Source organism: Podarcis tiliguerta (genome assembly GCF_965153285.1).
Source record: "Podarcis tiliguerta genome assembly, chromosome: 7".
Classification (NCBI taxonomy): Eukaryota; Metazoa; Chordata; class Lepidosauria; order Squamata; family Lacertidae; genus Podarcis; species Podarcis tiliguerta.
Genome location: NC_139540.1, coordinates 56,212,574 through 56,234,370, shown reverse-complemented (window position 1 = coordinate 56,234,370; position 21,797 = coordinate 56,212,574). Strand labels below are relative to the sequence as shown.

The following is a 21,797-nucleotide window of genomic DNA, read 5'->3' as shown; positions in this document are numbered from 1 at the left end:
CTCTGTTCATTTTCTTGATACAGTGGTACCTTGGGTTACAGACGCTTCAGGTTACAGATTCCACTAACCCAGAAAAAGTATCTCATGTTAAGAACTTTGCTTCAGGATGAGAACAGAAATCATGTGGCGGTGGCAGTGGGAGGCCCCATTAGCTAAAGTGGTACCTCAGGTTAAGAACAGCTTCAGGTTAAGAACGGACCTCCAGAATGAATTAAGTTCTTAACCCGATATACCACTGTACTCTCTATGGCTTTCTAGACTTCTCAAAAAAATGGAATTATGCTGAGAACTAGAGTTCAGAAGTTTCTACTGCAGTAGGTAGCTTGGTTGCTCAGTGGTTGCCATCATGAGAGTAGCTGGGGGCCTAGAAAGTGATGACAGAAGTCTGGCTGCAGGACGTGAGAGTTATAAGGAGCAGGGGTGCCACATCATCCTCATTCCCATGTGGCACAGACCGAATTGGCCTGATCCTGGGAGCCATAGATTGGGGCCACTGGTCAGATCCAGGAATCTGGGCAAGAGAGAACAGCATATGATAGTGCAAGAAGGTAGGAAGGCAGAAAGGCATGAGCAGGTGACACAGAAAGACAGGAAAGTGATGAAAGTAGAAGGACGTGAGAGAAGAGAAAGAGGATGAGTGACAGTTGAATCCTTCTGGAAGTAATGGATACTTATTTTTTGGTAAGAAAACGCAAGCATAATGGTTGCGTAAGCATAATAACTTGTCCTCTTTCTCAACATCAAAGACAGTGAAAACAATGCTGAAACTCTGGTTTGAGCTGTGGTTCAGAAAATTCTATTCATGTTTCCAACTGTTGCCCAGTTTTCTGAGAAAGATAAAACAGTAAAGTTTTGCTTTTATCGAAGCAGATATTCTGCAACATGTACAACAGTTTATTGAAAGATTCGGTGCCCATCTTCTTCAGAATCTGTGTGAGGAAATACAGTGGATACAATCATCATTCACTATGGACACAGAGTCACTGGAATTAAGATACAAATTGCAGTAACACTTCCTTGAGCTGTCTTGTAACACAGCCTTAAAAGTGCAATTTCAGCAACTAACATTACCAAAGTTTTGGATTTCATTCAGTAGTAAAGAATATCCAGAGTTGGCAAGTGTAGCAATCATCACCTGCTACCATTTGGTACCACCTATCATTGTTAGTTGCTATAGAGGACCAGGACTTTGTTGTGTTTTACTTGTGAACAAGTAAAGTGCCAGTGCCCTGTTTGGCTGCAAAGTGAGTCATTATATTTGTGGATTAATTGAGTGAAAAGAAAGGGAGCCTTTGTTGCTGTCATTATATTGTGGGAACTGGAGAAACCAAGCAAACCATAATTGGATATTTGCTTTTTCCTAATGTCAGCCATCTTCAGCATGGTGCCTCCCAGATGTTTTAGACTAAAACTCTCCCGATTCCTAGCCATTGGCACTGCTGGCTGGGGCTGATTGGAGTTGTAAGCTGATGGATGGCTGCCTTATGTTTTCTCTTGGAAGTCTGTCTTGAAAGGCATCAAATTTAAAACTTTGGTGCATTTGCACTAACTTACCGTAAATAGAAATTTCTTGACATGGAAAATGTGTAAACCTCATATTTACATCCTTTTCAGCCATGTATCCAGTGCAGCAGTGAAGAATGTGATGAGCATTATCTTTGTCTTGGCCATTTTTTATTTTTTATTGTTCTGGGAAAGACCTTAACTGTGATCTTGCAGACTGTCTGAAAGTACACCATTGATCTACTGTTAGTTAACCAGATATCTGGTTCATGTCATGTAAGAGCGGGAGAGTTTATTCTGATCGAAACAAGTTGCAGTGGTGAAGGCAGCCAAAAATATTTTGTTGTGCCTCTTTGCCGTTGATCACACGATGTTCTAGTAAAAAAAAAAAATGTTGTTTACAGTCAGACTTTTGTGCTGTTTAATCACTAGATTTAAGTTTGCTTAATCAATAGCAGCTGGTTTTCAAATGTGTACTCAGATTGTTGTGCGTAAACAGTGCTTGAGTCTATGATATGATGACTTCAAGAACTGGAAGGAATTGTGCTGCAGAAACTACTGTAAAACATATTTATGAAAGAAATGAAAAATCTTCATGAAAACTTTAAATGCTACTGGGATTCTAGCCTATAGACAGATAATTGCCCTTTACCATTATTTATTTATTGGCCATCTATACTGCCTTTCTGCCAAGGCAGTATAAAATGAAGGGGGACCTCCTCTCAGGCCAACTGGGAGCTGTTGGCATGTGCCCTCCCTGGCTCTTGGGTACCTTCTTGCAGGGCACACAGTGCCAAAATGTTAGCCACTGAAAACAGAAAAAGGACCAGGAATGCTAGAAGACTTTGTGTTGAACCTGCAGATGTCTTCTCCTCTACTTTTTAATGATTTCTAAATTTATTATGTAGAAGAGTGAATTGGTGGACTTTCTATGGATTATTTCTAGGAAAATACCAAACTTCATTTGTTTTGTTAGTCCTGTAACACTGGAAGAATAAGATAGGTTCTTTGGCTCGAGTACTGACTATTTTATAGACTTAACAACAAAAGGGTGCTTGGAATAATTACTGTATTCTTCACTTACTGAACATTCAGTTTCCACTTAAATTCTCATATGCTGACTTCATGCCTCCTCCACAATATTTTAAGCTCAGCAAGTCTGTCATTCAGCAACCTGGTATGGTTTGTAAAATACTGACACTGACATCTACAATCGGAGAAAAACAAGGAATTGGGTGAGGAAAACTACTGAATAAGCAAAATATATTGCTGGACTCCTTTTTGTATAGAACCAAAACTGCATACTGTGTGCACGAGAGTATTTTTCACTCTTATCTGCTAGTGAAACTGTCAGTTGTTTACGGATCTAGATAGAAAGTTAGCAAAGTAGGCAAGGAACTAAATATAAACCCATCATTAATATCTGCCTGGTCCTCAGTAAAATGTATACTTGACTCGTCTTATGGAAAACAACTGTGATTTTGGTTCTGTATGCACACACTTCAAATACAGATTCACAACTACATACAAATCTTAAAAGTAGTCAATAATAAAGCAACAATGCAGTCATTTATGGTGGTCTCCCATTTTTTAAGAAAAAAGAAAAAAGATAAAATTGGGACCCGAAAAAGTACGAGTATGACATGTATGAGGCTACAGCCCATGTTGCTGCTTCACTTACTTGTTTTTACCTCTCTTTTTAGGTCAAGTGCTCACAAGGAAGTTTATATTTAAAATGTTGTAAGCAATGTCGCACTTGTTATAATTGTGTATTAGTTCTCTGGTTACCTTCAAGGACTGGAATGCAACTTTTAGCCAGCATAATAATATTATGTGTGCCTGGAATAAGTTTTAAGAAATAGCAATCTGAATGTCTCATATCTATGTACAGAAAGAAACAGATGTATCTGAAAAGACAGAGGAAAAAGTTTTCTGTTACTAGTTCTGTGATTTGTAGAGGGATCATGTTTTTGCATGCAGGAAGCTCCCATGGTCAGTTTCTGAAATATTCAGTTAAAGGATCACATGGGGCTGGGAATAGCATCTGTCTGAGAGTTGCTTCTTACACAATTGTATGCTGGGTAGACCAGAGATCTCACTTGATTTAACAAAATCAGGAAAAAAATACATAAAGTTAAATATTCAGGTGATCTTAAGAGCCAACTCCTAGCAAGGTCCCTCCCCCTCCCAAAAAAAATTTATTTGAGGGGCCTGGACATTGCCATTCAAATTGATCGACATTGTCATTTAAATGGTGTATGTTATCAATAATTGTGATCAATTATGTGGGGTGGGGCTTACCTGAGGGCCCCCCCATTTTATTCAAGTTGGCACCCCTGCAGGTGATTACAGACTCTGGAAGGCCACCTTAGTCTAATCTTTCTTAAAGATGGATCTTCTCTCTAACAATCTCTTCACAGAATAATCTAGGCAATTCATGTGGAGCATGTATTTTAAAATGATGTTGGGGCTCAAACCTGTATTTTGTGATGCAGAACTGTTGCTTCAACCACAGATGCTGGGGCTTACTCACAGTGGCTTGGATGCACGGTATAAGTCAAAAGCATAGTCATTTCCACATTTGCCTGGTGGAAATTTGCTGCGGCTGTATCCAGATTAACAGTCAGCGGAAGTTCTCCTTTGAATAAAAAGTACACCCAGCTGGATGTGGGAATGACTGCCCATTTGGCTGAAAGCGTTGCTTCACAGTGGAGAGAGAAGCTTGCTATGTAAATACTCTAAAGCAGTATTCATTCTGACTGCTCCCATTCATGGGTTGAAGCCTGTGCACCAATTGCATTGGTACTTGTGCTACTTGCATGTCAAGTTATTTAGGCTGAAATCCTGATCTCGGAGACGTTTGACAAAGTTCCACTCCATTTTAAATGGCATAGGATCACAGTCTCTTTTTAAATTTGCACAGGCAGCCTACATTAGATTGGCACCAATGCCAGCAGCAGCCAAGTGCTTTTGTACTAAAGGTGCAAACCAATACAATCACTCTGGTAAGCAGATATGAAAGGCAAATCCTTAGTCTAGACAAAGCCTTAGTGTGTTTTCACCTTGGATTTGTGCCAAGGGGAAATGGGCAGGCATAAGCTAATTTATTTGAAAGATAGACATGGGTGATGAGAACTTTTTCTATCCCATTTAGGGGGGTGTTGAATAGGAGCAGTAGAATGAAATGTGATGTCTTTGGGTGATAGAGGAGGGTTAGCACAGACGTTCTTGTCACCTTCTGGAATTTTTAAAACTAGAATGACAACATGGGGTGAGGAGACAGTTTTCCACAAGCTGTAAACATACTTGATTGAAATAGGTGGAGAAGCAGTCGTGTTGCTCCAAGGACAAATTGAGTTTCAAGCTGCCACTCCAATCTTGATGCATAGATAATAAGAAATCAATTAGAAATTATCCAGTGCTAAGGACGCAAGTGAAAATGGCAAATGTGTCTCATCTAAAACAGACATGATGATAAAAACTAAAATAGTTCTGAAGCAAGTAAAATAAGATAGATATAGATTCAGGTAGGTAGCCGTGTTGGTCTGATGCACTCAAAATAAATAAAAGAATTAAATTGTCCAGTAGCACCTTAGAGACTGGCTAAATTTGTTCTGGGTATAAGCTTTTGTCCCAGCAGGCAGAAGTGTGTTCTGAAGAAGTGTGCATGCACATGAAAGCTTATACCCAGAACAAATTTAGTTGGTCTCTAAGGTGCTACTGGACAATTTGTTAATTTATTAAGATAGATATAGGTAATACTCCAATGCAATTTCAGTGAACCTTGAGTTTCAAGATTAGCAATGTAATCTAGGCATGTCCACTCAGAAGTAAAACTTATTATTGGGAAATCATGTATAGAAGTCCTATTATAAGCCTCCAGTTGAAAACAGCACCTTTGTGACTTACTCAGGAATAAAGAACCTCCTGGCACATAGCAAATGGTTCAAAGAGAACTTGCTGCAAGACAGACCCAAAAAAGAAAATAACAGAACACCACTAGTAATCACATACAGCTCCCAAGTTAAAACAGTTCAATGCATCATCAGAGATCTACAACCTCTCCTAGACAATGACAGTTCTCTTCCTCCAGCTCTGGGAGGAAGACCTTTCATTGCCTACAGACAGCCACCCAATCTTAAAGAATTTCTCACCCACAATAATACAACAACCAGGCTTAACATGGACAGCAGTACCAGAGCCTGCAATAAACCCAGATGCCAACTTTGCTGCGACATACACCCGGACAACACCATTCCTGGCCCCAACAACATCAAACATACCATCTCAGGACTGTTTAATTGCTTATCTTCTAACATTGTATATGCCAACAGTGCCCTTCAGCTCTCTATATTGGGCAAACAGGCCAAACCCTACGCCAAACAATAAATGGACATAAATCTGACATCAGAAATCACAAGACAGAGAAACCAGTAGGAGAACACTTCAATCTCCCAGGACATTCTGTACAAGATCTCAAAGTAGCTGTCTTATTACAAAAGAATTTCAGAAATACACTGGAAAGAGAAGTTGCTGAATTGCAACTTATTACCAAACTTAAAACCATGGAGAGACCTGATCTGAATAGAGACATTGGATTCTTATCTCATTATACAAGATAAATCTATTTTTTGCCATCTCACCCTTTGCTTTTTCCTGTAAGACCAATTGCAGTCGTTAACAGTCGTCAACAGGTTTACCACACCTATCAGCCAATCACCCATTCCCACCACCCTTCTGAGTAATACCCCTCCCCACCCTCTCACTATATATAAGGGTCTGGTGATTTCTGTTTTAGTGTATCTGAAGAAGTGTGCATGCACACAGAAGCTCATACCAATAACAAACTTAATTGGTCTCTAAGGTGCTACTGGAAGGATTTTTAAAATTTTGGTTCAAAGATTGTACTGCTTCTGTGCAGGAGAAAAACACGTGATTAAGAAAAGCATGTAGTATTCAAAAGTCAAAAGGAAAGGTAGTAAATTTGGAATTGAGGGGGGAGCTGAGTAATGTAATGTAAGGAAGCTATGGTGCTACAGTGAAATGTATTGTTCTGACCATTACAGTTTTTATAGCATTACCAAAAGTGATAAGCGCATCGATAAATTTTATATGCATATGCTTTTTATTATGGCTTATTCAATGCATTGGGTTGTGTTGAAATGACATATGCATTGCCTTTAGTAAAACATTTGCAGGATTTTTTCACAACAGGAATGAAACGAATAATTAAGTTTTTTATTTTCTAGAAAATTGAAAAATGTAAGCATGCAATATATTTTTAAGATCTAAACTGAGAGTTCATGAAATGCAGGGGGAAGGGGTGGTAGTGCAAAACACAGCATAAGCCCTTTTCCAATTTCCCAGTGATTTTACTGGTTCTGAATTGCACTATAAACTCTTATTCATGCTGCCTGTGATATCCCTATAGGCAATGAATTTTTAATTAATTAAACAATTTATATACTACGATTGTGAGCGGTGTATGGAGATTACAATACAGAAAAGGTAAAAAAATCAGTTATTGCTATAAAACCAGACCAGTTAAAATGCCTGCTAGAATAAAAAAAAAGTCTTCATTGCGTGTCAGGAGTTCAACAGGGAAAAGGTCTGTCTGACCTCGACCAGAAGGGATTTCCATAAAATTGGGCCCACAGTACTGATCACTGGTGGATCGTGCATCTGAACCAGAAAGGACCACTAACAGTGACTCCCCCACAGACTTCACTGATCGGGCAGGGATATGAGAGATTAGGCAGTGCTTGAGGAATCCTGGACTCTACTTAAGAGCCTTGCAAATTAATACAAGGACCTTGAACTTGGACCAGTGCAACAATAGGCAGCCAGTGCAAGTTTTTAAGCACTGGGGTTCTTGCAATTATCTGTTCCCATCAACAGTCAGTTGCCATCCTCCAGACGTCTTCTGGAGGAGGCACACGAAGAATGGCCTCAGATTATGATCACAGGGTCCGGTTCAGTTCATATGAGGAGAGGCAGTACTTGAGGTATTGAGGTCCTGAGCTGTTAAAGGCTTTATAGGTCAAAACCAGCACTGGGTCCGGAAACTAATTGGCAGCCAGTGCATTCGGGCCAGGATTGGCGCTATATGCTCAAACTGTCTCTCCCCCCTTCCTCTGTTTTCTCTCCATGCATAACAACTGTGTGAAGGAGAGAGATAAGTTTGAAAGACTGTAAGTGGCCCAAGGTCAGCCATCAAGTTTCATGATTGAGTAGAGACTTGAACCCTGGTCACCCAAGTCCTAGTCCAACACACTAACCACTGCACCATACTGGTTCTACATGCAAATGCACCCGAAAGCCATAATATATTTTAAAAATGAACAAGTGATGGCTCATGAATAAAGGAACAATACATTAAAATTATTAACACACCACAGTTATTCAGAGGCTGGAAGACAGACAGTTTAGAGTTGATGTTGTTTAGAAAAATACACATCTAATTCACCAATGCAATTTTTTAATGGTTACCATTGGTCTTGTACCTCAAGGGCAGTTTGAAGTTTCATTGTGTGATGTTAAGCAGCTGCCTGACTGACATTTGTTGCCTCATATAAGGTTGGCATCAATAAAATATGCCATTGTGCATGCAGGTCACAGCTTGTTGGTACCTATCCAAGTCACCTTTCTAATACTCCTGGGAGCATCTAAGGACGTTACTGCATTAATTTCTCCCTATTCTGTTGTTTGAATACACACATGAACAAAATATTTAAAATTAGTTAAAAGACCTATCAGTTCAAATTATTGCAGAACATTGTATACATTGATAGACACTTGGCCATGATGCATTTATACAGTAAACCGTTTTTGTTGCGTTTCAGTTAGGTTTAATCTCAGGTGCTCAAATATTGCACATCATGATAGAAGTCACGTGTTATCCTTGTTAAGCAGTAGCAGATCCTTGTTTAGCTATGAAACAAATTTACAGCTGTGCACAGAATAATGTTGATAACTTTTGTGAAAAACAGTTACTGCAATAGTAAATTGCTTGTCCTACATTGAAGGAGATACAAAGATGCTGCTGGGAATTAGATGGGGAATCTGGTGGTTTGCCTCTGCTAAAGCAGTTGACTAATTGCTTCAGATGTGTCTGAAGCTAGGAGTCCTTAGTGTCTGTGGAGATCCTAATATTTTAACCACAGTTAAGGAATCACAAGCAAGATCATATGCTTGCCCCCTTTCTTGCAGGAAATCATACCTACACCTATCCACTGTTAAAAGTTACATTGCTGCTTATCTTAATCATGGGTGGATAAAGCTACAGTAGCTAGGGTATGCTTTTAATTTGGGGATTTGAGACAGGCTTCAAAACATTGGTGAATACAGACAACAAAAATCATAGCATCTAGGAAAAAGGTAGTGTGTGTAATACAAGAGATGAACAATCAATTATTTTTTACGTTATGATCATAGATCGTAGAAATGCAGAGTTGGAAGAGGCCACAAGGGTCATCTAGTCCTACTCCCTGCAATTTAGGGATCTTTTGCCAAAGGTGGGGCTTGAACCCACAGCCCTGAGATTAAGAGTCTCATGCTCCACCAACTGAGCTATTCCTGGCCTTTAATGATGAGTAGACTCTCTGTGCCTCTGTTGACATATATCTATATCTAGATCTATCATCTATCTATCATCTATCTATCTATCTATCTATCTATCCCCTCTTCTCTTAGTTGACCACAGGTGGTCTGAATTTTATGTGAGTAGGTATGATTGATTACAAGAAATACTTGATAATGTATGACTTATAAAGTGCAAGATAGGCCCCTTGATGCTGTTTCCTGTGTGATCCCTTAATAGTTGGCTAAAATTAACATATTTAAATGGCTCTGAAAGTGACCAAGCCAAATTTTGTAATAGAACAGAATGAAGATTCTTTAGCATTAAAGGTTCTGCAATGGTTTTCCATGAATCAATAAAAAAAACCAACCACATACTGTCCATCCCTTCATGACAACCTAAAATGGTTGTTTTCATAGTGCTCTCAGACTCACTTAATTCTGTGGAAGGCAGTGTGTTGCTGTTAATAGAGCCATCTGGGAACAGGTCCAGTGTCAGCAGTTTATGCAACCTTGTGACAATGGAATAATCCTGAGGCTCATCCCATGAATGTAAAGCATGTGTGTTAAATCACTCCATAATCAGTTTTCCAATAGCTTCTCTGCAGAACTATATTTTTCATTGAAAGTTAATTAAAGTAGTTTAGAGGTATGGTATAACAACCTTCTGTCACTGAGCTCCACATATGCACCTTGTGGATTTCATAGTGGATAAATTATCCATCCCTGCTTGGAAAGGGGGGATGGCCTGGGCCACTGTGATTCTTCCTTGTTTATGTCTGATGGGTTTGTTCCCCCTGCTGGAGAGAGCATGACATTGTCAGAGTGGAGCAGAATGTTCCCTCCTCAGTTTTAGCTATTGTAGCGTTGAATTCTTGCAGAGTGGGAACTTTATAGCAGCTATTAAGGGATTTATCTTGCAGCAAGAAGAGTTGGTGCTGGGACTGGGTCTAAATTGGGTAAGTCTTCTCATGTATGAGCACAGAGGATTGTGGGAGAGTTACTTTGTACAGCAGAGGATGCTGTGTCTAAAACTCCTTTCAATTGTTACTCACCTGAAGGTGGAGACTTGTGTTGGAGAGGCAAGGCTATGCAACTGACTACCCCCTGATATGTTTGGCACCCTAAGATGCATTCATGGCTGCCTTATTGCGGACATCAATGTGCACATGACTAAGGGCAAGTTCAGTGGTCTTGCTCTGATCCCTTTCAATGCATGGAACTTTCCTTCTCATAAGTAACATGTGACAGAGTCTTTGTACCATCCTCAGTTCCTTGTGGATGACATGAATTCTTCTCTTTAAAAAAAATAGTTAATCTATTTTTAATACGTTACCATAATGAATAGCACTTACTGCTGGGATTGTAGTTAATCTTTTCATCTTGGAAATGTTGATACTACAATCCTGTTGTTCACTTTGAAGATTCTGCAAATGTTTTGATAATCCTGGGGTCTCATGGAAACCTAATTCTTCTTAGAGATTAATAGGAAAAAAGTATTTCAAGTTGTTGGTAAATGTGGAGGGACTTTTTTTTTTTTTGCAGTTTGAAAACAAAATGCACTAGTAGCTTTCAACATGTTATGGGAGCATGTCGCTGTGGCAAACTTTAATGTACCTGCTGAATATTCCCAGTAGCATCTAAGAAACTTGTCATACCACATCAAAATGATGCCCAGAGCACAGTGAAGTCATCATATCTTTCAGGGAAGATGTGGGTCATTTGCAACCACTTGCTCCCAGTAATTTCCAGTTAGACTCAAAGAAGGGCTGGTGGTGGGGTCGGTTATCATTCCAAGCATGTATAAGATTTAGTCAATTGAAAAGATCAGTGATGGAAGTATATTTTTTACGGTACTTACAAACCGTCAGATAAACGGCTGCATGTTCATCTGGATGCAAATACCAACGAATTCACTGAGACTTGCATCCTGAGCAAAGATTGGTTTATAAAATTACCTGTTGGTAACAAGAGTTTATATCATGCTGTAGACATTTATTTTAAAACAGCTAAACAATGACTTCAACTTTTGCTCTTTCCTTTGTAGGTGCTAACATCATGTCGGGCCTTTCTGTTAACTTCTCGTATTCCTACCAAGGTAAGGCATTTTTCAGTCCAGTAGCATGGTAAATTTCACTTTTTAAGTTAATGTTGTTCATGTGGGAGCTTCAGTGTTTTTCAATTCAACGGAACACAACTGCCTGCACAACTTCAGACTTTTAAGGACTTGCTTCAAGGATTTTTTTACAGAGTCCTTTTGCCCAGCAACAAAGCCAGGGTACCTTTGTACCGAAACTGCTAGATTTGCGCTGTTCCTCCCACTTCTGAATCTCCAGTGGTGCTTCGCCAGCCCCCACAGACCCACTCTCAGGATCTACCACTTTACCTACTTTTTCTCTTTCTCTCCCTGCTTCCCCTCCTTTCCCCAGAAACTCAGCCCTCCACCCTAGAGGTCAGAGAATACAGAGTAGCAGAGGCTGTTGGGAAATGGAGTCCTAAGAGATCACAGCCCTATTACATCTCATTTAGCAGGAAAAGCTTTGTATTGCTGTGCTTTTTGATGGGTTCTTTTAATTTTACATAGGGCCTAGTTTACCAAACTTTTTTAAAGGATGGATTTCCTTATTTGTTTATTTTTGTCTGTCCTTGTTGAACTTGTGAAATAGCTGTCTGAGTATCCTGGAAGCCACTTTAGCATGCCGTTACAATATTTTTGAACTCTTTGTATTAACACTCTAAACTATTGGCAAAGCAGATCTCTTAAAGGATCATCAGTAGTAGTAGTAGTAATAGTAGTAGTAGTAGTTATTAAATTTGTATACAGATACCCTGGTAGTTGAACACCTTAGTTGTTGAACAAATCGGCTCCCAAACCCGGAAGTGAGTGTTCCAGTTTGCAAACATTTTTGGAAGCCAAACATCCTACTCACCTTCCGCAGCTTCTGATTGGATGCAGGAAGCTCTTGTAGCCAATCGGAAACCGAACTCCTGGAACAGATTAAATTCGAGAACCAAGGTACGACCAAACTGCCCTTCATCTGAAGATCACAGGATGGTTCACAGCGTAAAAGTACAAAATGAGAACACAAAAATGCATAATAAAACAAAAGCAATCCAATAACCGCCATTTTACAAACACATATTGTTATTTTAAATCCAGATACATGAAAAACTAGCCTCTACAATGGTTGTATATATTAGTTTTCTAAACTTGATTACCATGAATCGAAATGTGAATATTTGTATTAAATACTCTTTGGATTCGCATTTTTCAACTGGATGTGGCATGGGGTTGTGTCTCGAACAAGAGTTGAAGTTCCTCCACAGCTCATCTACATATATTTATGCAATTTATGAACAGGCCCATTGTCTAGTGCTATGTCTGCAGGTGAGTACTATAATGAATACCACTTATAGCTGGTTAAACTACTCTGCAAGTATTAAGATAATACCATCAAACAGTCCTCTTTTGGGGTACATTTTTCAATAAAATTTGTGAGGCGACAACTTCTGAAAACTTGATGCTTTTGAGACCTTGGTACACACGTCTGATGTCATTAGTGCAATGCCCGGGCTTGTTGCTGCTGCCATCTTCACCGTGAGTGCTGGGACATCCCCATCCTGCACCATCTTGACACAGCAGCGGAGAACTATATAGAGACTCACCAAATAATTTGGTGGGTATCCCTTTCTCAACAGTACCATGGGTTTTATCTGTTTGGGCCAAAACCTGCTGCTGGGTTGAATTCCACCCCCCAGAATTCATTGGCAATCTTAGTTGTATCTGCAGCTTAAAAACATGAATGTTATACAGCCTGCTGTGCCACATTATTTATTATCAGTGGAATCGTGTCTGCTGTTCTCTAGAGACCGAAATTGCATCTTATGACTTGTCTAACAGCATATTCCATGAAATGCTTTGATTCTCCTGACAATTGGAACTGATTGTCTTGGCAGAGGAAAGACTCCAGTGCTCTTTGCAGATGATGAATTTGTATCTGGAGATAATCGTTCATTCCATATGGACTTTGGCTAACATGATGTTGGCAGATGTCCTTGTTTCTGCTTTTATACAAAACAAATTCAGAAAGACTCACAAAATAAAACATGAGTGAAGCTTGATTTTCTCTTTCCTGAGAATGAATATATATATAAATATATATGCATGCACATTTTAGTCACGGTTTAATTGTAGTATAGAAATATTAGTATAGTAATATTAATATTATAGTAATAGTATAGTAATTTTAACCAAATTTGAATTCTCGTAAACATGCCAAATAAAATGTGTTACATTAGGAAGTATAAGAATATAGTCAAATACATTTAGCACTGTTGAAAAAATACCAGATCTCTTTTCCCCAAAAAAGAAAAGCTGAGCCAGACAGAAACATATGATCAATGCAAATTTGTTCTTTCAATCTGCAAATTAATATACTTGCAGTAAGTTTTCTGCTGAGGCATGGAGGAGAGATGCTGTTTCCCCTCCCCTCTTTGCTGTAAGATAGAAACTGTATTCCTTTTTAAAAGAATAAACACTCAACGCTGTTCATAAATAAACTTAGAACTTGCTTAACCAGTGCTTGCAATGAACAAATCTGGTTTCACATATTAGTTCAAAAATCTTAGAACCATGCATGAAAGTAGTTTCCATAATTTCAAAGTGAACTAATTGTGAATTAAATTCATTTGGGGTAGAACTCCGAATGATTCATTATCAAGTTCATCTTCAGGCTCATTATCTTGCATGTGTTTTGCTCCCTAGACTAGTGGTTCCTAACTGGGGGTTTGTGTAGCCCACCCAGGGGCTCCATGGAACCATTCACCTAACAAAAACTACAAGAGAGATATCAAAAATTTTCAAAAGTAGGGGGTCCATGGCTTGGTTCTTGGAAAATAGAGGATCCACCATACTTAGCTAACTAGAAACCTCCTTAGATGAGTTGAGCCTTTAAGCTTAAAGTTCATAACTACCTTATTACTGTGCTGGCTGGGGCTGATGGGAGTTGTAGTCCAAAACAATGGGAGGGCACTAGCTAAGGACATGTGCTTTATTAATGGATACTTGGCTGGGTGCTCATTCTGTGTAGAATAGTTTAATCTTTGCTTGTTGTGCTTTTACTGCTGTGTTTCTATATAAAGCGAAGTAATTTTCTGTTTGAATTACAGCTAGAACTAACTTTCAGCTACTTGGAAATCCAAGGAATCACCTGCAATAAACCAGGCCAGGTGAATATTTCAGTTATGAATGTATTTAACGATGCAGTAATCCTATATAGCAGATTAGAAATGTTCTAATTAGGCAGCTGTGCTCCCCCACCCCCGCTTTCCAATACTGATTTAGGTGAAACCAATGGAGAAAGAAATGTGCATGGAATACCAGCCTTGTCTGAATTATGTTGGTAATAGCTTATTACCGATTGGTGTTCCTCTGCTGACATAAGTGGAGGTTTCCAGCAGAGCCTTTTGCTGATGGAATAGGAATTGAAGCAATCTTGGGCTGTTCACTTCCCCTACCATATGTTCCAAAAATCTGCTCCAAAGGGTTCTGGGATCTTTTGGAGAACAGCATGAGGAAGGGAAGGGATGATTATGGTGGGCAGGCAGGGGGTAGGGAATTTCCAAAGATTGCCTTGATTGCTATTATACTAGAAGGACTCGTGGGACTAAAGTGTCTTCTGTTAGCAAAGGGACACCAACTGGATACAGTTCTTTATTTGCAAGCAGGTGTAGATACTGAATTGGGGGCAGGGGATGAGTTTGTAACTTGGAGTACAATAAATCAGATTGACTTGGCTTTGTACTGAACGTATGTTTGCTTTCATAAAAGATTTTTTTTGGGGGGGGAATCTAATGTCACTTCATTCCTTCTTGGCAAAAATAAAATATGAAAAAAATGTTTGTGAATGCAGAGTCTGAAAATATCGCAAGAGTATTCCAGAAGGAGGTGGCAGGAATTTATTTATTTATTTATTTATTTAAATTTATATACCACCCTATACATGGAGGTCACAACTTAGTCTGCAACTTGCAAAGCTTTCATGTAAAAATCCATGTGTTTGCATTCCCTTACATCCTTTTTCCGTATGTGTTACCCTCTCAAAGAAAAGCATTGAGTCAGTTCAGATGTAATATATCTAAATGTGGTTTGACTGATGAGCCTAAGCCTCAGACACCCACACTTCCTTCATCACACACACACACACACACACACACACACACAATTCCCTCCCTGGCTTCTTGGTTCATAGCAAATCATAGTTTGCTATGACATTTTTGGGCAAACCCAAGATTTTCACAAACCATAAACAGGATACCAAATTATGGTTTCTATTTGTGGTGGTCTGCCATGTTCAGAGACGTAACAACAGACTAGGTTTGTCTCAAACCAGGAAGTCGGGAAGGGATCCATAGTGTACAAAGGAAGCAGGGAATATTCAAGTTTCAGACCCTACACACAACCATTACTTGTCAGTATGTTTAAAGTGGGGCATAGGATTAATTAGAAGAGAAGATGGAGTGTATCACTCTTCGAATATCTCTCTTGAAAGTGCTAGGACCATATTTCACTTGATATATTGGAGTGCCTACAGCCACACATACAAAAGTCAAAATTAGATCACATATGCGCCAAACAATTCGATTCTAAAGTGGCCTATATAAACCCAATTGTTTACTTTTTTTTAGTAGTCTCTTTTTTAAAGTAAAGGTTGTCACCAGTTTTTTCTGTGCCTATACATCACATTGGCATAGTTAAGCACTGTTTTGTCCTGGATGTTGAACAAAGACTTTCTTACATACACACGTTTCACATGTGATCCCATCACCACAAGTGGAAAGATATCAGTTGCGGTGGTCTCTGCACATTCTTTCCTCCCAAGAGAATGGTGCAGTGATGTGCTAATACAGTCCCATTCCCAAAACCTCTGTGATGTCTTATCACTTAGAAAAAGATGCGGGAGACTGACAAAGTAGTTTGGTTGTGCCCAAGTCCTGCTTGTGGGTGTCCAATGGGCATCTGGTTGGCCACTGTGAGAACAGGATTCTAGACTGAATAGACTTGAATGGGCTTTGGTCTGATGTACCAGGGCCGTTCTTGTGTTAGTTCCTTGCTAGGTTTGTAAGGAACTAACACAAGAACGGCCCTGGTACATCAGACCAAAGCCCATTCAAGTCTATTCAGTCTACCATCCTGTGTTAGTTCCTTGCTAGATTTGTAAGATGGGTTAAACCACAGAGCCTAGGGCTTGCCGATCAGAAGGTTGGTGGTTCGAATCCCTGCAACAGGGTGAGCTCCCGTTGCTCAGTCCCTTCTCCTGCCAACGTAGCAGTTTGAAAGCACACCAACAATCTGCAAGTAGATTAATAGGTACCGCTTTGGCAGGAAGGTAAACGGCGTTTCTGTGTGCTGCTCTGGTTCACCAGAAGTGGCTTAGTCATGCTGGCCACATGACCCGGAAGCTTTACACCGGCTCCCTTGGCCAATAAAGCGAGATGAGCACTGCAACCCCAGAGTTGTCCACGACTGGACCTAATGGTCAGGGGTCCCTTTACCTTTAGGTTTGTAAGATGGCCAGGTGGTAACCACCACAATCAAGACTTTTTGATCTGATAACGCCAACAGTATTGTTACAGCGCTGTTTTGACATGAATATGCAGCTTTATTGGTTGATGAAGCAAACACATTTCTAGGAACATAGATTATTACTTGGATTGGTTGTTTTTTACAGTAGTGTTATTAGATTTTCGTCATAATATTTATTATTGAAACGGTATGCAGAAGAAACCTTATTTTTCCTACTTCGTTATGCAGCTGATTGTAGAAACTGAAAAATGCAACATTTCTATGAAGTTGACTTCATCTGAAGATGTGCATGAAGTTTTGGCACATGTTGGAACATGCCTTAGGAGGATATTCCCTGGTCTGTCTCCTGTGTAGGTACTCATTGGGGAAACTGTAGCATATATTTGATATTCAATTAGTCAGCCAGATTCTCTTTATATTTGTATATGTGTATGTGTATGTGTATGTGTGACCCCATCAGGGTTCAGACATCCATGGCTTGAAGTGGGTTTCAGCTTACAATTTGGAGACAAAAAAAAAAAGTGCAGTTGAACCAGCCCTTTGACCTAGCAGAGAGGTGTTCAACAACCACTTCACTCCAGGAAAGCTCTGATTGTTGCAAGTACCAATGTAATAAATCTGAAGTGTGATTAATGGGGGCGGGGGAAGAAACCGAAAGCTTAACTTCTCCTTCAATTTACCCTTCTCTGCACTTAATGTAGATAAGTATAATAAATAAAGTAGCTGAAGGAGCACCTCTTTCCATCCCTCCTGTGTTTTAACTTTCCCATGAGGCCATATTCCAACTGCTTTCCTTATGTAATCACAATGGGGAAATGCTTTCTCTGTGATGGTGCCCTGGCAGTGGAATGCCGTCACATAAACGAGTATGCCTGCTGTCTATTTTGCAATCTTTTCAGTACCAAGTTAAGATGTTTTTATGCACCCAAGTGTTTGAATCCCTCAGTCTGCTTTGTCATCTGTTGTATTTTATTATGGTTATTTGTTTTATTTACCCACCCTTCCTCCCAACGGAGACAGGGCATTTACACATCTCTGTGTGAGTGTCTCTGTGTGTGTGACGTTTAAAAACTGTTAAAAAATATAAAAACAATGAAACACATTAAAATGTGTGATCAATCATGTGCCTCAGTAATTGTGGTTTATTGTATCAGGTTTTAATTAACTTATTATTTATATAGTTGTAATTGTTATGGAGGATGGCGTAGAAATGTTTTAAATTTATAAAGGGCTGAATTCAGCTACTTGGTTATGTTAGCAGAATCCAGAGCAACACATGGAAATGCTTGCACTGGCAGAACAATCTCCTTAGCACTACATACATTGAATTCCACCCAAATATGGGTAGGCTACATTTTCACCTGTGTTCTAATTCAGATGTGCATTTTCCTCTTGCATGCAGAAGGATAATGAAAAAAGTAATTATGGAGCCGCCAGAAAGACTGGCTAATCTCCAGACATTGTGGGACAGCCAAACCGTGGCAGAGTTAGGACCATGTGGTGAGTGTGCATGTTTTTTTTAGACTGAAATGTACAAAAGTATAATCGCCAGTGCTGGGAAACAGTATTCTATTTATGGTAGGCTTAATTCTATTTCTAGGAGAGGCTTGGCTTTTTGGTAAAGGTATAATTAGCTCTAAGGTATAGTTAGAGTAGAGTGCCGTTGCGACTGGCTTGGGAAGGTGCTATTTTTGTACGTCATTGTGCCCTGCTGTACATTACAGGCAACGTGGTCTAGATTCAGCTAGCTTCATACTGTGCCTGCAGCATGTTTGTGCTCAGAGGAGAGGAAAATATACCAAGTCTTTAATATATGTGCATCAGCTTGAAGTACCAATTCCCAAAGGAGACAAATGGTTTGTGTTGCTTCTTTTGTTTCTAGGAGGTTTTTCTCAAATGTATGCGTGTGTTTGTGACTGGCTTGGTTTTCCGTATAGGGAAGAAGTTCAGTGGGTAAGTACAGAAATCTCATGGGCAGAGTTTTATTTTCACCTAGCTGTGCAAAGACAGAGGGGTTTTATTTATTTTATTTTATAAAAGCCCTAACTGAACCCAAACACTATCTTTCTACCATCCCGGCTGTAAAATATATTTTGTTGTGTTTTTCCCCCTACCAGGATGTTGATACAATCTATCTGACTCAAGATACCAGGGAGCTGAATTTACAAGATTTTAGTCATCTCGACCACAGGTAAGCACCCGAGACATTCCAAAAACTGTTCATGATCGAAAGCAATATGCCATGCTACTTTCACAGCACTCAGTATTGCATGCATCTGTAAACCTTACTTTTTCAGCATACCGTTGAAATGTAGAGCAATGCTTGGGTCTAGTGGTGACATTGTGAGCTTGCTGTGATGCCTCTATAAAGTTACCAGACCTCCCCGTTTCCCGGGGACAGTCCCCGGATTACAAATCAGCCCCCTGACCAAATCCATCTATTTAGTAGTAAGTTGAAAAGTGTCCCCGGATTCATTGAAAAAAATCTGGTAACCTTACTATAATCATCTGCAGTGTTTGAGATGATGCAACTGCTGCTATGCTCCCACCCAAAACACTTACTTGCTTGTACTTAAAGGGTGAAATTCACTACCACAGAAAACACACCCACATGGTGCTCCCTGTAGCTCAGTGGCTATGCCCTGCCTCCCTGGCTGGAGGCAGCTCACTTCTGAATACCAGTTGATGGAAACCACAGAAGGAATTGTCAGGTCTTGTGTGCAGGCTTCCCTTAGGCAGCGAGTTGGCTGCTGGTCTAAATAGCCCATTGGCCTGCTCCAGAAAGCTGTTCTTATGTCCAGACTGCAGGCTACTGTTTATTTGTTCTTGGGACAGTTAATATGTCTGTATCTGTGGCACAGTTAGGATACTGGCATTAGATTATGATAAAAAAAATATATATGGTGTTTGATGTTGTATGTCTGGTCAGCATTTCAGTGCCTAGGAAATAATTGCAAACTGGAAGAATATCATGCAATTCAGGACTGTGGTACACAAATCTTTTCATAAGTTAGCCATGCGTGCAAAGTTAGCTTTGTGGGGGTTTAAAACTGTATGTCAGCCTGTTGTCAGCACGCGGCACACTCAAGGAAGTCACACCGGGAAAATCTTTAGGCATACCTAAGGCAGCTCTTTGGATTCTAGTCACAGTGGCCATGATCAGACACCAGTTCATACTGGCTGAGGGCACTCATGACCCTTTGTCATCTCATTATGCACAAACCATAATTTGCCTGATTGGGGTGGCGGGAAACACAGCAAAGCTACAATTTGTTCAAACCAGGGAGGGGAGGTATTGAAGGCAAGGAGAGACTGCATGAACCCAAATCCTGTTCACAATGGCCAATCACTGTCACATCTGAAGTGAGCTAATGTATACCTTTCTCACATGTTTAGTTTTAGCTTTTAGTGTAAGCCAATACAAAATAAACCTTATTTCCTATTTGAAACTTATTTATTTATAAATAAGTTTATAGTTTGATATCCTGCCCTCCCTCCCGAAGGAGCCAGGAACCCTATACATTCTGTATTTTATAGCACATAATGTTGTTAATAGGCACAACACTGAACAGTTGTTTTACGTAGGGCATAGACCAAAACAACAACGAAACCTCCTACATGTGTTCAATCTGAAGTAACCATAGGATTACAGCCAAAACATATGCAGACTTACATGGGAGTAAGCGCCACTGGACACACTGGACACTTACTTCTGAGTAGACATGTACAGGTTGTATACATAAAAACATCTGTATCAGATAAAAAGATTGAAAGTAAAATATCAGGAAGAAAATAGATGAAAATTTACTCTTAAAACAGGCCAGTTTTAGTACAAATCGTTTTCTTTCAGAGTAATTGCTTTATAGAGAACTAGAACTTTAAGGTCCTATTGTATGGATCAGGAATGTTAAATATCTATTTTGAGCTATCATACTAAAAGCTGCGGTAACACTTAATACGATTTTGCCGTAGTTCGTATGGAAGCATCTAACAGCATGCCTTTGTTGGTATTAATTTAATGGAGAAGCTGACAGAGGGACAGCATATCAAATTAAGGAGTCTAGGATTAAAGGAATGAATTTCATCTTAGGGTTTTACTTTTAAAATCCTTTACAATTAGAGGAGAGGCCGTGTGGAAAGTTTTATTATCTTTTCACAAGGCAGCAGTATCTTTAGAGTAAAAGGTGACTGGAAGAGATGCTTGTTGGATTCATTCAGTCATAGGATTATGTTAAATCATCTAGCTGCCTAAAAGCCTTTAGCACTCAATTATGATTACTACACTGATTAAATGTGACACAAGCTGATAAAAAACCAAATGCAATTCAGTAGCTGAAACCGCATTCTAAACAGGTGCTCACTTTTTAATGAATATAAAATGCCCAATCTAATATGCCCAGTCTGAAAAACCAGACTAAACAGAATTGTTTGCATTCCCTCTTACCACCTACTTTTTATTACAGATCTACACATTTACAAAGCGCTCTAAAATTGTAATTATTGCACGTTTCAGGTACTTTGGCTTGAAATACTAAAACATCACACACACACACAAACAAAACAAAAGAGCAGGTATGATGCATATTCCAAAAACAAGCTTACATAATCAGTAAGTATTGCTAAAAAGAGAAAATATAATATTTACTAAAATAGAATGTTTGCAATGCATATTCTGGTACTGGACAAAGACTTCCAACCTTTTTACTAGCCTATCAAGGGTCAATCCTTTCTGCATGTGAACGTAGCCTGTAAACCTGACAATTGCAGCTTCTCATAAAGATAAAACATTTTACCACGTTGATTGCTCTCATGCATTGCTTATAATTTTCATTTTTCTCAATATGTGGTACTTTCCCCCCTAGGGATTTAATACCAATAGTTGCTGCCCTGGAATACAACCAGTGGTTTACAAAGCTTTCCTCCAAGGATCTAAAGTTAGTAAGTATTAGGGTGAAGGGTGACTATCTGGTTCATATAAAATAACTAGTGTTGTGGAATGTATGAAGGTGTGGTTATCCAAATGAAAAGAGAGATTTGCAGCTATAAATGTTTTGCTTTAATTCTGCATGCAGTAGAATGTAGTGAAATTAAATATGCAAAATTCACTTTCAAACATTGATGGAAGGAGAAA

General features: G+C 39.4%; 1 protein-coding gene and 1 long non-coding RNA gene across 4 annotated transcripts in view; one reads left to right on the top strand and one right to left on the bottom strand.

Moving 5' to 3' along the window:
• Positions 1–21,797, top strand: part of CARMIL1 (capping protein regulator and myosin 1 linker 1) — a 120,149-nt gene that overhangs the window by 37,439 nt on the left and 60,913 nt on the right. For 2 of the 3 annotated variants that reach the window (XM_083449134.1, XM_083449133.1), the window contains exons 3-9: positions 11,129–11,179; positions 14,251–14,310; positions 16,895–17,016; positions 18,069–18,166; positions 18,549–18,619; positions 18,784–18,857; positions 21,529–21,604. In XM_083449134.1, the coding sequence (XP_083305260.1) occupies positions 11,129–11,179; positions 14,251–14,310; positions 16,895–17,016; positions 18,069–18,166; positions 18,549–18,619; positions 18,784–18,857; positions 21,529–21,604 (552 nt within the window). Of the gene's footprint in view, positions 1–11,128; positions 11,180–14,250; positions 14,311–16,894; positions 17,021–18,068; positions 18,167–18,548; positions 18,620–18,783; positions 18,858–21,528; positions 21,605–21,797 lie in introns of all 3 variants that reach the window. The other variant, XM_083449135.1, reaches the window with a different exon arrangement.
• On the bottom strand, positions 932–10,526 carry LOC310681464. The gene is made up of 3 exons (XR_014513328.1): positions 10,437–10,526; positions 2,588–2,710; positions 932–1,878 (listed from the first exon to the last, which is right to left on the bottom strand). It is a non-coding gene; the product is annotated as an uncharacterized lncRNA (long non-coding RNA).